Raw genomic sequence first — 12,529 nt, 5'->3', positions numbered from 1 at the left:
TATTATTATTATTTGTCTTGAGCCTAATGCTCTGCATACAGAACCCACGTGAGGCTCTGTTTTCCTAGGAGATCTCAGAATTTAGCACGCTGGGGGAGCTTTTTCTCTTGTTGGGTAAGATACTCTGTCAGGAAATGAAGATGCATTAGGCTGTGGGTCCTGACGAGTAGGACGAGAGAGGTGATGGTACTTTGTGTGTGCATTCCTAGAAACCTGCCTCCAGCTTTGGCGTTGGCGCGGGTTTCCTCCTCCTAGGCGTGTCCCGGGAGAATGGGCGGCCCCTTTCCAGACAGCACTTAGTCTTACTTGCCCCCTACGCCTCTCCTTGTCCCCTCCCTCCTCCACTGCAGCCTTTCTCTTAGCCCGGGCCACTTCCTTCTTCTGCCTGTTCCTCCCCAGGGCGCGGAAGCCGAGTACAGGGTTCAGACCCACGCAGCAGCAGCTCTTCCGTGAAGAAGGAAGCAATCGGAGAGGTGAGCTAGTCCTGGAAGGCGCTGGGGGAAAGCTGGACCCGACGTCTGGGAAGTCTGAGCCCCGGGTGGAGGGTAAGGACCTCGGGGTGCCGCGGTACAGCTAGAGGGGCCTTGGACACGCGCCCTTTGTACCCCACTGGCGGGAACCCCACTCGGCCAGCACACTTCCGCACTGGGCTCACGTGACGTTTTGCCGGCCGGGGGCGGACCAGGAGAGGGGCAGCCCCAATCGATGTTTGCAGCGGTGCAACGTGTGGGTTTTGCATTTGGCGTCAGCTTGGTTGGGTGGGGGGCTGGGGGTGAGGTTACGGGGTGCGGAAAGACTGGGGGGGGGGATCCCGGGGCAATGAAGTGGTGTCATGACATTGCTCTCTGCACTGCGGAGGGCAGGTGAGGAAGGGAAAGTAGGACTCGTGGGGCTCCCGGGCTGTGCCTTCGGGTGCGCTGACGGTGGGGGACCGAGGGAGGGTGAGTTGCGAAGACAAAGGGACGAAGCGCTTGTGGTCCCGGGCTCTGCAGCCCTATGCAGTTCAGGAGTGAGGGAGTGGTACACACAGACCTCAGGATTTGGGGATCCATATTTGGCAAGACCTCAAACTTGTAGGAGGAATGACCAAATATGGAGTCAGCTGGAACCAGCGAATAGGGACGAAGGTGAGCCTTTGACCCGCGCCAGCTGTTAGTGATAGAAGGGAGGCTGGAAGACCGCCTAGCTCGCGTGTAAAGTTGGCTGTCGGTTCCCGAGCAGGCGACTCTAGAAGGCTTTATTTCCTTGGCCTATTGCCTCTAGAGTTTTAAAACATAACTAGAGAAGGCTCCTGACATTCCTTTCCAAATGTGTATCGATGAAGCTTTCTAGCATGTGCCAAGCCCCTCTCCTTGTGAGACCCACTCAGACAGCCTAATTAGAATCTGAGACAGTTAGACAGGCCCGGCTGACATCTGCCGCTGCCCGTCTTCTGGCCCAGCCTCTCGCAGACAGGCTCATTTTCTTAGGTTTGCTTTGCTATGACCTCTCATTGTTCTTGATCTCTCAACGAAGAGAGGTTTCTCTCCGGCTTTTAGACTGCCCTGGGTCTATTGTATAATGTGAATATTTTCTTCTCTTTTCCCCTCCCATATTAAGTGACTAAAACCTATTGAGTTGGGTTTGCAGTAGCAAACCTATTATTTTCCTATTCATAAGGGTCCAGACTGCGAGGCTGTTCTTGCTTTGTAAATGATCTGCCTTAGTAAGCACTCAGTATATGATATCACATAAGGATACACTATTGCATTAGATTCGTTTGTGTAACAGTAAAAGAACGGGAAGACCTGGCAAGATGGTGTGCTGGGAACACGGCTTATGTGGCATTAACTGTTGTGAGCTTGTTTCATTCGCAATGAAATAAGTACTTCGTAGTGTTCTTAGAATTTCATGAATTAGGGTAAAGGCACTTACTCACTGCGAAGCCTCATGACCAGATTTTAATCCCTGTGACCCACATGGGAAAGCCCACAAGTTGTGTCTGACCTTCACATTCATACCCTCCCCAAAAGAAATACATGTAAAAAAAGATTTTTGTAAAAGAAATTAATTATGAATTAATTCGGCTAAGGAACCTGGCGTGTAATTTCTGGGGTTACAGTCATAGGATCTCCCACACCCCACATTTGTATGTAGGTTCTGGGGCTCAGACGCGGTAATCTCATGCTTATAAAGCAAGAGTCTTACCAACTGAGTCATCCCCCTGCCTCCCAATCTGCGTTTCTGTTATATCTGTCCATCCTAACCAATAGAACAATACCAAACATGTAGACTACGTATATAAATATATTACGATGATTCTAGTTATGTTTTGTTATTTGCTTTTAAATAAAATGTTGTTAAGCTAACTGGATCACTATTCTTTATCATGTAAGAAATAGAAACTACATGCACTACATGTTATAAACAGGGAAAATATCATTGGTTCATAAAATCAGAAGTTCCAGGATCGGGGACAGGCTGAGTCATTTTTATGCCTAGATTTTCTTTCTGCTGGATTTCCCAGATGGGTTTTCCCATATGGTCTCATTTACATGAGGGTTGGAAATGCTCATGTTAGAAACAGTGGAAAAGGGTGTTATTTACTAGTAGTTTAGCAAAATCTTGAGACTGAACTTAACTGTTTTGAATGAGAGCTCTTGTTCTCAGACCTCCATATGTGTACCCCTACCCCCAAATAAGTAAATTTTAAGCCCCCACCGCAAATAAATAAATTTTAAAAACGCTTAAAAACGGTTTATATAAATTAATTCAAATTAGGATCGGGATGTCTTTAACTTGTCCTGCTGACTCTGGGTCGCTGCTGGAGCTGAGGATCATGCTTGGTCCACACGCACAGGGAAGTGCTGTCCCCAAACAAGACTCAGGCTGCTGGTGCCAGAGTGGGAAAGCAGTTCTGGCCCCACCAGGCAGCAGCTGGCCACCACTGAGACAGACAGGCTTATTCCCACCACTGTTCTGTATGCCTTGGGGATAGCTTAGCTCTTTAGTATCACTTTTAAACTGTGCCTTGCAATTACATAATTATGCTCTCACCAACACAAAGGTCCCCGATATAGTTGGACAGCATAATTTTTAGTAAGTGTTAGAGCTGCATTTAATTGAAGACTTTGCATTTTACTAGAATGCCGCCCCTTCAATTATAATAGTCATGCAAATCAGAGCACGTGGTGGTGGCACTTTTCATTATTAGCCGATCAAAAACCCGGGGTCCCAATCAATACCACTGAGGCAGATGGTATACAGTCATAGATGTCACTCTTACCTTAAAAGCTACCAGGAGTTAGTAATAATCCATCTGGATGAAGTTGTTTCTTCCAAGTCACCAGAGCTCCACCTTTTAGCTCATTATTCAACCTGCAAAGATTTTCCTGTGAAAGCAAATTGAATCTATGCTTCTGTGGCCCAGCTCACATATGCTAGTCTCTGCTGGTTCTATCCCCGGATCCACTTGCTACTTCTTGTTAGTTAATGAAACAACATTTGTTTAACCTCTCCTCTTGGTGCCAGGCATGATAACAAGGAATATTTAAGTCAGATCTCCATGCAGAGAAACTTACCTTGTAGTAAGGAAAGCCCAGAAATCAGTATCCAAATGATCCAGGCATACAGTGCTAGGGGAAAAGCCAGTAGAGGGCTCTCCGAAGGTTAGGGATACTCTCTGGAAGTATATCCAAGCTGGGGATGACTTATGAGACGTAGAAGGGGGAATGGCAATAAGTTGATCAGAAGAAAGAAAGTGGCAGTGTGGCCAGCAATATTTGATGGAGACTCATGTAGTTGTGGCTTAGCATTCAAGTGTACAACGGAGGAGACTAGAACAGAGGTCAGAATCTGGCCGACGGAAGACATAGCAAGCCACAGCAGGCCTCAGAAAGGCTTAGCAGGTTCACTTCTTATTCTGGACTCTCCTTGATGGGACCATGAATGGGCCTCAGTACAAGCTATGCAACACAGTCATTTTTCATGTGCAGAATCTAGAGAAGGCTGCAGTGCTCCTGGATGGGAAATGGACGATATCATTGCACTGGTATTCAGGTGGCCTTGGTATGAGTCTGTACCACCTCTAGACCTAAGTGTCCTGAAGAGCAAGGAGCGTAGTTTATCTTGGCATCTCTACCTCCTAGTTCAGGACCTACCTCAGCTGTGCCTTGTGCTTTCTCTGTCTCCAAAATATTCCATTTTACTCTTGCCGTTGTCTACTTGATCCACCTTCCCCATGGTCTCCAAGGAGGAGGCCTGCCTGTTCTGCCTTGGACCTACCATCCAGGGAGTGCTCGCAACATTGCTTTTCACTGGAAGCCTTTCTCTGTCTTGAGCATGGATCCTGTTACCTTTTGCAGTTTTGGTGCTTAGCGAAGCTCTGACACAAGCTGTGCATGGAGTAATACCGCTGTGAGGGCAGAGGCCATTTTCTCGCTAGTAGCCAGTAGGTCACAGGAGTGGAGCAACATAGAGGGAAGTTCCATAAGTAGAAGGAAAACAGTTACATTAGTGCACTATACTTCATACTAGAAGAACAGAGGCATGGTCAATATAGTGACACATGCTGCTTGAAAAAGCAAACGGACCCTTGGGTTGCTGCCTGCTGGGAGTACAAAATGGCTGTAATATAGACTTCTTTTCTCTTCCAGTCAGCAATGAATGTGGAACATGAAGTTAACCTCCTGGTGGAGGAAATTCATCGCCTGGGTTCCAGAAGTAAGTACTCTAAGGCCGAATGTTTCTTCTGAGTGTACCACAAAACCAGCATTCCAGAGAGGCCACTTAGGACTGAGGACAGTGACTCCGTCTGCCCACTGCTGAGGGGGTAGCTGCTCTTAGCCATCAAGGGATGTCTGAGACATAGGGCTATTGGGGAGTCAGGTTTCTGAGGCAGAGAATAGTTGAGATGTTTTGTTATTTATTTATTTGAAAAATTATTGAGCTTCTGGTTTTTTTTTTTTTGTTGTTGTTTGCATTAAAATCAGGTGTTTGATTTATATTTGAAATGGTTTGTTGTTAAAATCATGGTTTTCTGCTGGGTGGTGGTGGCGCACGCCTTTAATCCCAGCACTTGGGAGGCAGAGGCAGGCGGATTTCTGAGTTCGAGGCCAGCCTGGTCTATAGAGTGAGTTCCAGGGCAGCCAGGGCTACAAAGAGAAACCCTGTCTCAAAAAAAAAAACCCAAAAAATCATGTTTTTCTGATTTATTTTGCTACCATTTTATGAATTTATAAGTGACTAGAGATTTAGCTTGAATCTAATCAAATTAAAAAAAATTGTACTATTAGTCAGGCCCCTCTAGAGAAACAAAATTTATAGAATGAATCTACTTATATATAGAAATGGATTTACTAGAATGGCTTCAAGCTGTGGTTTCGCTAAACCAACAATAGCTGTCTACCAGTGGAAGGTCCAAATATCCCATAGGTCAGTCTACAAGGCTGGTTTGCCTCAGTTGGTCTTCAGTATACGCCAGAATCCCAAAGAAGGGGGCTCTAATGCCAGCGAAGGAATGGACTTGCCAGCAAGAACAAGTAGGCATAGAGAGAGCTCTCTTCTGCCATGTCCTTTATATTGGTTTCCACCAGAAGATGTGGCCCGGATCAAAGGTGGATCATCCCACTTCAAATGATTTAATTAAGGAAAAAAAAATCCCTCATGGTGTACCCAGCTGCTTAAGTTTTATTTAAAGTTAATCCTAGATACCAAGTGGACAACCAAGAGAAGCCATCACAGTTATTTTCATTTTCTTTAAGTTCTTGAGATGTGTACAATTCTAAACATAAAAGTAAAATAAATCAACTGTTAAATTTTGTTTCTTTTCTTGGTGTCTTTGTCTTTAGTGCCTAAGCGGTTCTTGTGATGACCGCGATGTGTAAAACTAGTGTGTCAGTGTCCTTCTCCTCAGGTGTACTGAGGAGGTTGTACCTGTAGCAGGGAGTATTGCTACATTTGAGTTGTGCAAGGACAGGAGAACACAGTAATGTAAGAACGATGCACATATTCAGCAGCAACTAGAATAATGGGATTCAAAGTTTTAAAATTATCATGTAAAGAAAACGAATGTTTCAGAGTATCTTATAAACAAACACAGCACCCTTGTAATCTCAGTACTTGGGAGGCGGAGGCAGGAGGATCATGAGCTGAAGGCTAGCCTGACCTGTACTGTGAGAAAAAAAACGTTACACCATTATCGTTTAATTCTTCTTGGAGTTGTTTGTTTGTATATTACAATTTTTTTTTTTTACTATAGTAGGGTAGACATGCTTTAGAAATTCTATGAGCTGTTTATTCTTGATGTCTCTTGTATTCGTTTTCTTCCTTTACTGTGTATTTGTGCATGGCTGTGTTTGTGCCTGTAGAGGCCATTCCTCCGTGCCATTCCTTGGGACTCTTCTTTGAGATGTTTTTGGCCACAAGATCTCTCATTGGAGTGACTACAAGCTGAGTGGCCGGTGAGCCCCAGGAAATGCCTGTCCTTACCTCCTCCTCCTCACTGTGCACCCCTCCCCTTTCTAATTTGGGTTCTGTTGATTGAATTCATGGCTCCATGCCTGCCTGGCCTGTGCTTTCTCCAGTCAGCGGTCTCCTCAGATCTGCATTTGTTTTCTTTTCTTGCTCTTTAGCAATGGTAAAGCAAGATTTTTTTTTTTTTTTTTTTTTTTTGCTGTTGTTTTTTTAAGACACGGTTTCTCTGTATAACCCTGGCTATTTTGGAACTCACTTTGTAGACCAAGCTGGCCTTGAACTCAGAAATCCTCCTGCCTCTGCCTCCCAAGTTCCGGATTAAAGGCGTGCGCCACCACTGTCTGGCTGTAAAGAAAGATGTTTAACGCTAGGACATATCTCCTATTTTTTGTAGCTCAGGCATTTTATAAGGTCTTGCAGGCTCCGGTTCAGGTGCTGGCTGGCTTCAGTCCTTTCTGGAGGGATCTGAGGAGACTGTAGTTCCTTCCCTTTAGCTTCTTCTTCACTTTAGAATGGAGTGTCCTGCATTCCTTGGCTCACGGCTCTCCTTTTCTGTCTTCCAAACCAGCAACAGAGTGGGGAGTCACCTCACACGGCATTACTCTGCTTACTCTTGCATTCTTAAGAACTCTTATAATTCCATGGATTCGACCCAGATAATCCAGAATAATGCTCCATTTTAGAGCCCTTATTTAATCACATTTGAAAAATTCCTTTTGCCATGTAACGTAAGGTATTCACAAGATTTACAAATTCAAACATGAGTATCTTTGGGTGGCATTATTCTTTTTGCCCCCTTGGGTAGTCCTGGGATAGAATTCATGCTAACTGACAGTCTAGGCAGGTGCTCCACCCCTGAGTCAGTCTCAGCCTCCTCCTCCTCCTTGTCCTCCTCCTCTTCCTCCTCGAGTCTTTTCTCATCACTTTATTTTGACAGCATAACCAAAATGTTAAGATAGAACCTGTCTTAGTCAGGGTTTCTATTCCTGCACAAACATTATGACCAAGAAACAAGTTGGGGAGGAAAGGGTTTATTCGGCTTACACTTCCATACTGCTGTTCATCACCAAGGAAGCCAGGACTGGAACTCAAGCAGGTCAGGAAGCAGGAGCTGATGCAGAGGCCATGGAGGGATGTTCTTTACTGGCTTGCCTCACCTGGCTTGCTCAGCCTGCTCTCTTATAGAACCCAAGACTACCAGCCCAGAGATGGTCCCACCCACAAGGGGCCTTTCCCCCTTGATCACTAATTGAGAAAATGCCTTACAGTTGGATCTCATGGAGGCATTTCCTCAACTGAAGGTCCTTTCTCTGTGATAACTCCAGCTGTGTCAAGTTGACACAAAACTAGCCAGTACAGAACCATATGGAAATGTTGTGGAGGTCACAGCCACATGAGTTCAGTCATCTTGTCACTGACTGCTGCTGTTCTCCCGTATGTGCCAAGCCCTTCATAAGAGTAAGAGACATAGGCACATTCCTTTTCCCCAAGCATCTTAGTTCTTAATGGATGAAGGGAGACAAAAAAATTGATGAGGCAGTTATCGGGGAGGGGGAAGGCTTGCTGGACTGTGAGGCATTCAGTTCAATATGGTCCTAGTGCAATAGAGTATTGATAACGGTAGAGTTGGGTTCATTTACTTGATTAAGCCATGAGTCAAGTAGGACTTGGAAAGGAAGTATAGACAGGTTAGTTGAGGAAGGGACACATGAGTTGAACTTGGAATGAGAATTAGTGTTTGCATAGAAGACACAAGAGCGTGTAATTTATTAACATTTAGGTCCCTGGTCAAATAAAGTCTTTGTAACTGCACTTTTCCCTTCCCCCTTTACTATGCCCACTTGATGCAAGTCTGGGGAGTCTCATTTTCGCTAGTGCCACCCTTATAGTGTTCTTCTCCCACATCCCTAGGGTCTCTCTAGCTCCAGTCAGGTCACAGTACTTGGAATTACTATGTTGTTTGGATTGTTTAGAGCCGATTTCCAAAAATTTGTAGACTGTTCCTATTCATGCAACCTGGTGTTCATTAGTCTGGCTCAGCTGGCTTTAAAATTCTAACCTTTGCACTCCTTAAAGAGTGTCTGTGCTCTACCTGGTTGATTTGAAGTTCCACTTCAAAATGAACAGCTTTACAAATGAGAAGACAAGATAATTATCATACCATCCATATGCATGAAAATACTTAAAAATTCATAGCTTCACCAGAACACCTTGACTTTATTGTTGGCAAAAGATGGCTTCCTGAGTGGGAAATCATATATAGAACTATGTCATCTTTTGACATGCTATTGTTAATTATTTAAGTTGAGCCTGGAGTGATTTTGACTAATCCGCATATGATGTACGAGCTCTGGCTAGAAATTGATGAAGGAAATTTTATCTGTTTCTTTTAAAGTCCTAATCATTAAAGTCTCATTTTTTTCATATAGTTAACAAAGATGAAGTGATGAATATGATTTCTCGGAGATCTAAATTCTTCCATCCAACAAGGAGATATAGAATCAAAAAGGGGATTCTGTTTTAGTCCTTAAGGTCTTCTTGAGGCAGCTGGAAGATGGACATACTGGAGATGTACTGGGAATAGGTTAAGAGCATGGGCTTAGCTGGTTGTGATGACACATGCCTGTAATCCCAGGCCTTGGTAGTTCAAAGCCACCCCGGATGACTGAGGCCTTATCTAAAAACATTTTTAAAAGAAGGTGAATCAGCAATATGGACTCCTGTGAAATTCTCTGGGAGTGAATCCTGTTCCTCTCATACTTAACTGGGTAACCTTGTACATTTTATCATGTTTCTTTGTCTTGGTTTGTGTAATAGTAATGTTTCAGTGATTTAGGCATTTCCCATTTTAAAGTCTCTAAAGTAGAGACTTTATCTTAATGTTGCTTTATTTAACTTGGGCAGTTTAATTGGACATAAAATAATGGTGCTTTTCAAAACCAATAGTGTTTTTTCTTACACAGAATGAGGATTGAATACATTTTAACAACTGTAAATTCATTTAACAGTTGTAGGAACATAGCAAGGACTCAATGAACATTGGCTATTGTTACTAAAGTTTATGGTATGTGCTTTGATTAATGCACAGATTAGTAAGAAGAGATAACTAATGAGAGAGGAAGTTGTGAAGGAAGTCTCAAGGAAGGTTACAGTTGACTCTGTTCTTGAATAAAGTAGGGACCAGAGTTGTCTTAGTCAGGGTTTCATTGTGTGAGGAGACACCATGACCAAGTCTACTTTTATAAAGGATAACGTTTAATAAGGGCTGGCTTACAGTTTCAGAGGCTCAGTCCATTATCATCATGGTGGGAAGCATGGCACCATAGAAGCAGACAAGGTGCTGGAAGAGCTGGGAGTGGTATATCTTGATCCAAAGGCAGCAGCAGGAGACTCTCATCTGTAGACAGCAGCCAGAAGGAGGGTCCGTCTCTTCAGCATTGGGTGGAGTTTGAGCATAGGACCTCAAAGTCCACCCTCACAGTGACACACTTCCTCCAACAAGGCACACCTATTCCACAAAGAGCACTCCTCCTAATAGTGTCACTTCCTGTGAGCTGAGCATTCAAACACCTGAGTCTATGGGGGCCAAACCCATTGAAACCACTATAAGGGTCTAAGATGCTGGGCTAAATCTCTCAATGTGGGTACAGTTATAAAAGCCAAATCTTGGGTACCTTGGACAAGAGCAGACTGTTCATTATGACTAGATCCAAATGTGGAATGAAGTCATAGAAGACCAGGCAACCACTGAATGCTCAGCCCAGGGGGACAAAGAGAGGCCATGCTCTTCACTTTATTTTGAAGGTGACTGGAGACCATTGAAAGAGCAAATAGAATAATATCCATCAAATTAGCATCTCATAAAATGTCTTCCATATGTTCTATTTCTGACTAATATGAATGGTATATTGAGGGTTAACGTAGGAAGAGGGAGGCTGGTAAGGAGTAGCCCACTACAATTTGAAGTTACTGGGTGAGAAACACGAAGGGCTTCAACTCAGCAAGGCATGGTCATTGGAAATGCGTGAAAACAATGACAAAGTCACAAGGAAGGGGTGGGGACCTGGACATTTGTCAGACTGAAGGATGAGAGGGAAGAAAAACTCTAGAATTATACCCTCATTTCTGCTTTTGGTGCCTCTAAAAAAAAAGTATTATAAATTGGGGTTTACTATTCTGGGGATTTTTAAACAGTTTTACTTATATTTCTGAATCCTGGTAACAAGCCTGTCCAGTTCATCTTCACCTTTCTTTGCTGGATGAGATAACAGGTCAGCATTGGAAGGCTGTCCAAGGCCACCTAGCATCTTTACCTGTATCCACCCATCAGTTGGGTAAACAGCAGTGCTTCTTTCCTATAGATTATTTTTTAACACATATTTTATGAGCTGACATCCAAGTGAAATAATCTTGTAAAAAATAATTTCTGGGTCTTCCCCCAGGAACTAAGATTCAGTGGCCATAATAGAAGAATATGGCTTGTTTTAAGACCGTCAGTGCAATCTTGGACACTCTTGAGTATGTTCAGAATATTCTCTTTCCATTCTATTTGTTGTCTTTATTAACCTGACAACTAACTACGTAATAATAAATTTTTATTTATTTTTCAAAAGACTTGTTTTTAACATTTTTATTTTAAAATAAAATTTGTATGGGAGTTTTGCCAGCAAATACATCTGTGCTCCTCACGCATTCCTGGAGCCCATGGAAGTCAGGAGAGGGCATCAGATCCCCTGGAACTGGAGTGACAAATAGTTGTAAGTTACCATACAGGTGCTAAGAATCGAACCTAGACCCTCTGTAAAAACAGCCAATGTTTTTCACTTCGGAGCCATCTCTCTACTCCCAACTAACAATTTTGAAAATCAAAATTGAAAAAAAAATTATCAACAACCTTAGTAGTACAGCATATTTACTTTTTTTGTTTGTTTGTTTTGCTTTTAAACTTTGAGGCCAGGTCTCACAGTGTAGCCTTGGATGGCTTAAAAATTTCTATGTAGACCATACCTGGCTTTGAACTCATAGAAATCTGCCTGCCTCTTGAGTGCTGAGATCAAAGGTGCGTGTCACCGTGACTGACCACATTTTATAAACGCGTCTTTCTGTCCTTTGAAGTTTTGTCTAGAAAGCACAGTGTGTTTATTCTGCTGCTTCAGGGTTGGAAAAGGTTCGGTTGTTAAATTCTAATCATGGTTACCCCTGGTTAGATATTTCCAAGTTTGCCATTCATGGAGGTAAGACATTTACTAATGTTGTGTTTCTCCAATTAGATGCTGATGGAAAATTAAGTGTGAAGTTTGGGGTCCTCTTCCAGGATGACAGATGTGCCAATCTCTTTGAAGCGTTGGTAGGAACTCTGAAAGCTGCAAAACGAAGGAAGATTGTTACATACGCAGGGGAACTACTTTTGCAAGGTGTTCATGATGATGTTGACATTGTATTGCTGCAAGATTAATGTGGTTTGCATGGCTTGGTGTATCTGATAAACTGGAATAACTAAGTTAAAAGACTAACGTGAATTTCCTTATGTATTTTTATAGAACTTTGTAAACAAAGGGGGGCTTGTTGAGAAGTCCTGTTTTTATACCTTGAAGCAAAACATTACAATGTAAAATAAACAAAACCTATTATTTTTCTTAAGAAGGTAATTGGGAAATGTAGGTAATGAAACATTTTTGGAGGTGTGAAAAAGCTTTTGTTCTCTTAAACCATTCTTAAGACAATTTCTACAGGCACTTGACATTCTGTCAAAGCAAGAAGCAAACTGCAGACCAGCTGCCATGAAAAATGTTGTTTATGGAATAAAAAAAATGTAACTGCCTTTAAATTTCCTGGTGGCTGTGTTTTGTCATTTAAGTGTGAATGTGCCTCATTTGATACAAATGAGTTTTTGTATCAAAATTAGTGTAGTGACCTTAATTTAGAAACAAATCTTAACACCACAAAATTAAACAAATAAGAGTGGATAGTATTATTGTAATGGATGCAAACTTAGCCCTGAGTTAGGGGATAAGGCAAAAAGTAAATCTCTTCACCGTTCACTTAGAGTCAAACAATATGTGGCTGTGTGAGACTT

At 42.9% G+C, this 12,529-nt stretch overlaps 1 protein-coding gene across 3 annotated transcripts; it reads left to right on the top strand.

Annotated features, from left to right (window-relative positions):
* Positions 1 to 287: 287 nt before the first annotated feature.
* Positions 288 to 12,280, top strand: Abracl (ABRA C-terminal like). 3 transcript variants are annotated; one of them, NM_001359559.1, is made up of 3 exons: positions 288 to 473; positions 4,639 to 4,701; positions 11,724 to 12,280. In NM_001359559.1, exons 2-3 carry the CDS (start codon positions 4,641 to 4,643, stop codon positions 11,906 to 11,908), a joined length of 246 nt encoding a protein of 81 aa, NP_001346488.1. In that variant the 5' UTR covers positions 288 to 473; positions 4,639 to 4,640; the 3' UTR covers positions 11,909 to 12,280. The 3 variants fall into 3 exon arrangements, with proteins under 3 accessions (NP_001346488.1, NP_082716.1, NP_001346489.1); NM_028440.1 differs by having other exon boundaries at positions 4,635 to 4,701; NM_001359560.1 differs by having other exon boundaries at positions 450 to 545; positions 4,635 to 4,701.
* Positions 12,281 to 12,529: the final 249 nt, after the last annotated feature.

Source organism: Mus musculus, chromosome 10, assembly GCF_000001635.26.
Source record: "Mus musculus strain C57BL/6J chromosome 10, GRCm38.p6 C57BL/6J".
In the NCBI taxonomy this organism is placed as follows: domain Eukaryota; kingdom Metazoa; phylum Chordata; class Mammalia; order Rodentia; family Muridae; genus Mus; species Mus musculus.
The sequence above is the reverse complement of the archived record's forward strand: the minus strand, read 5'-3'. Positions and strand labels throughout refer to the sequence as shown.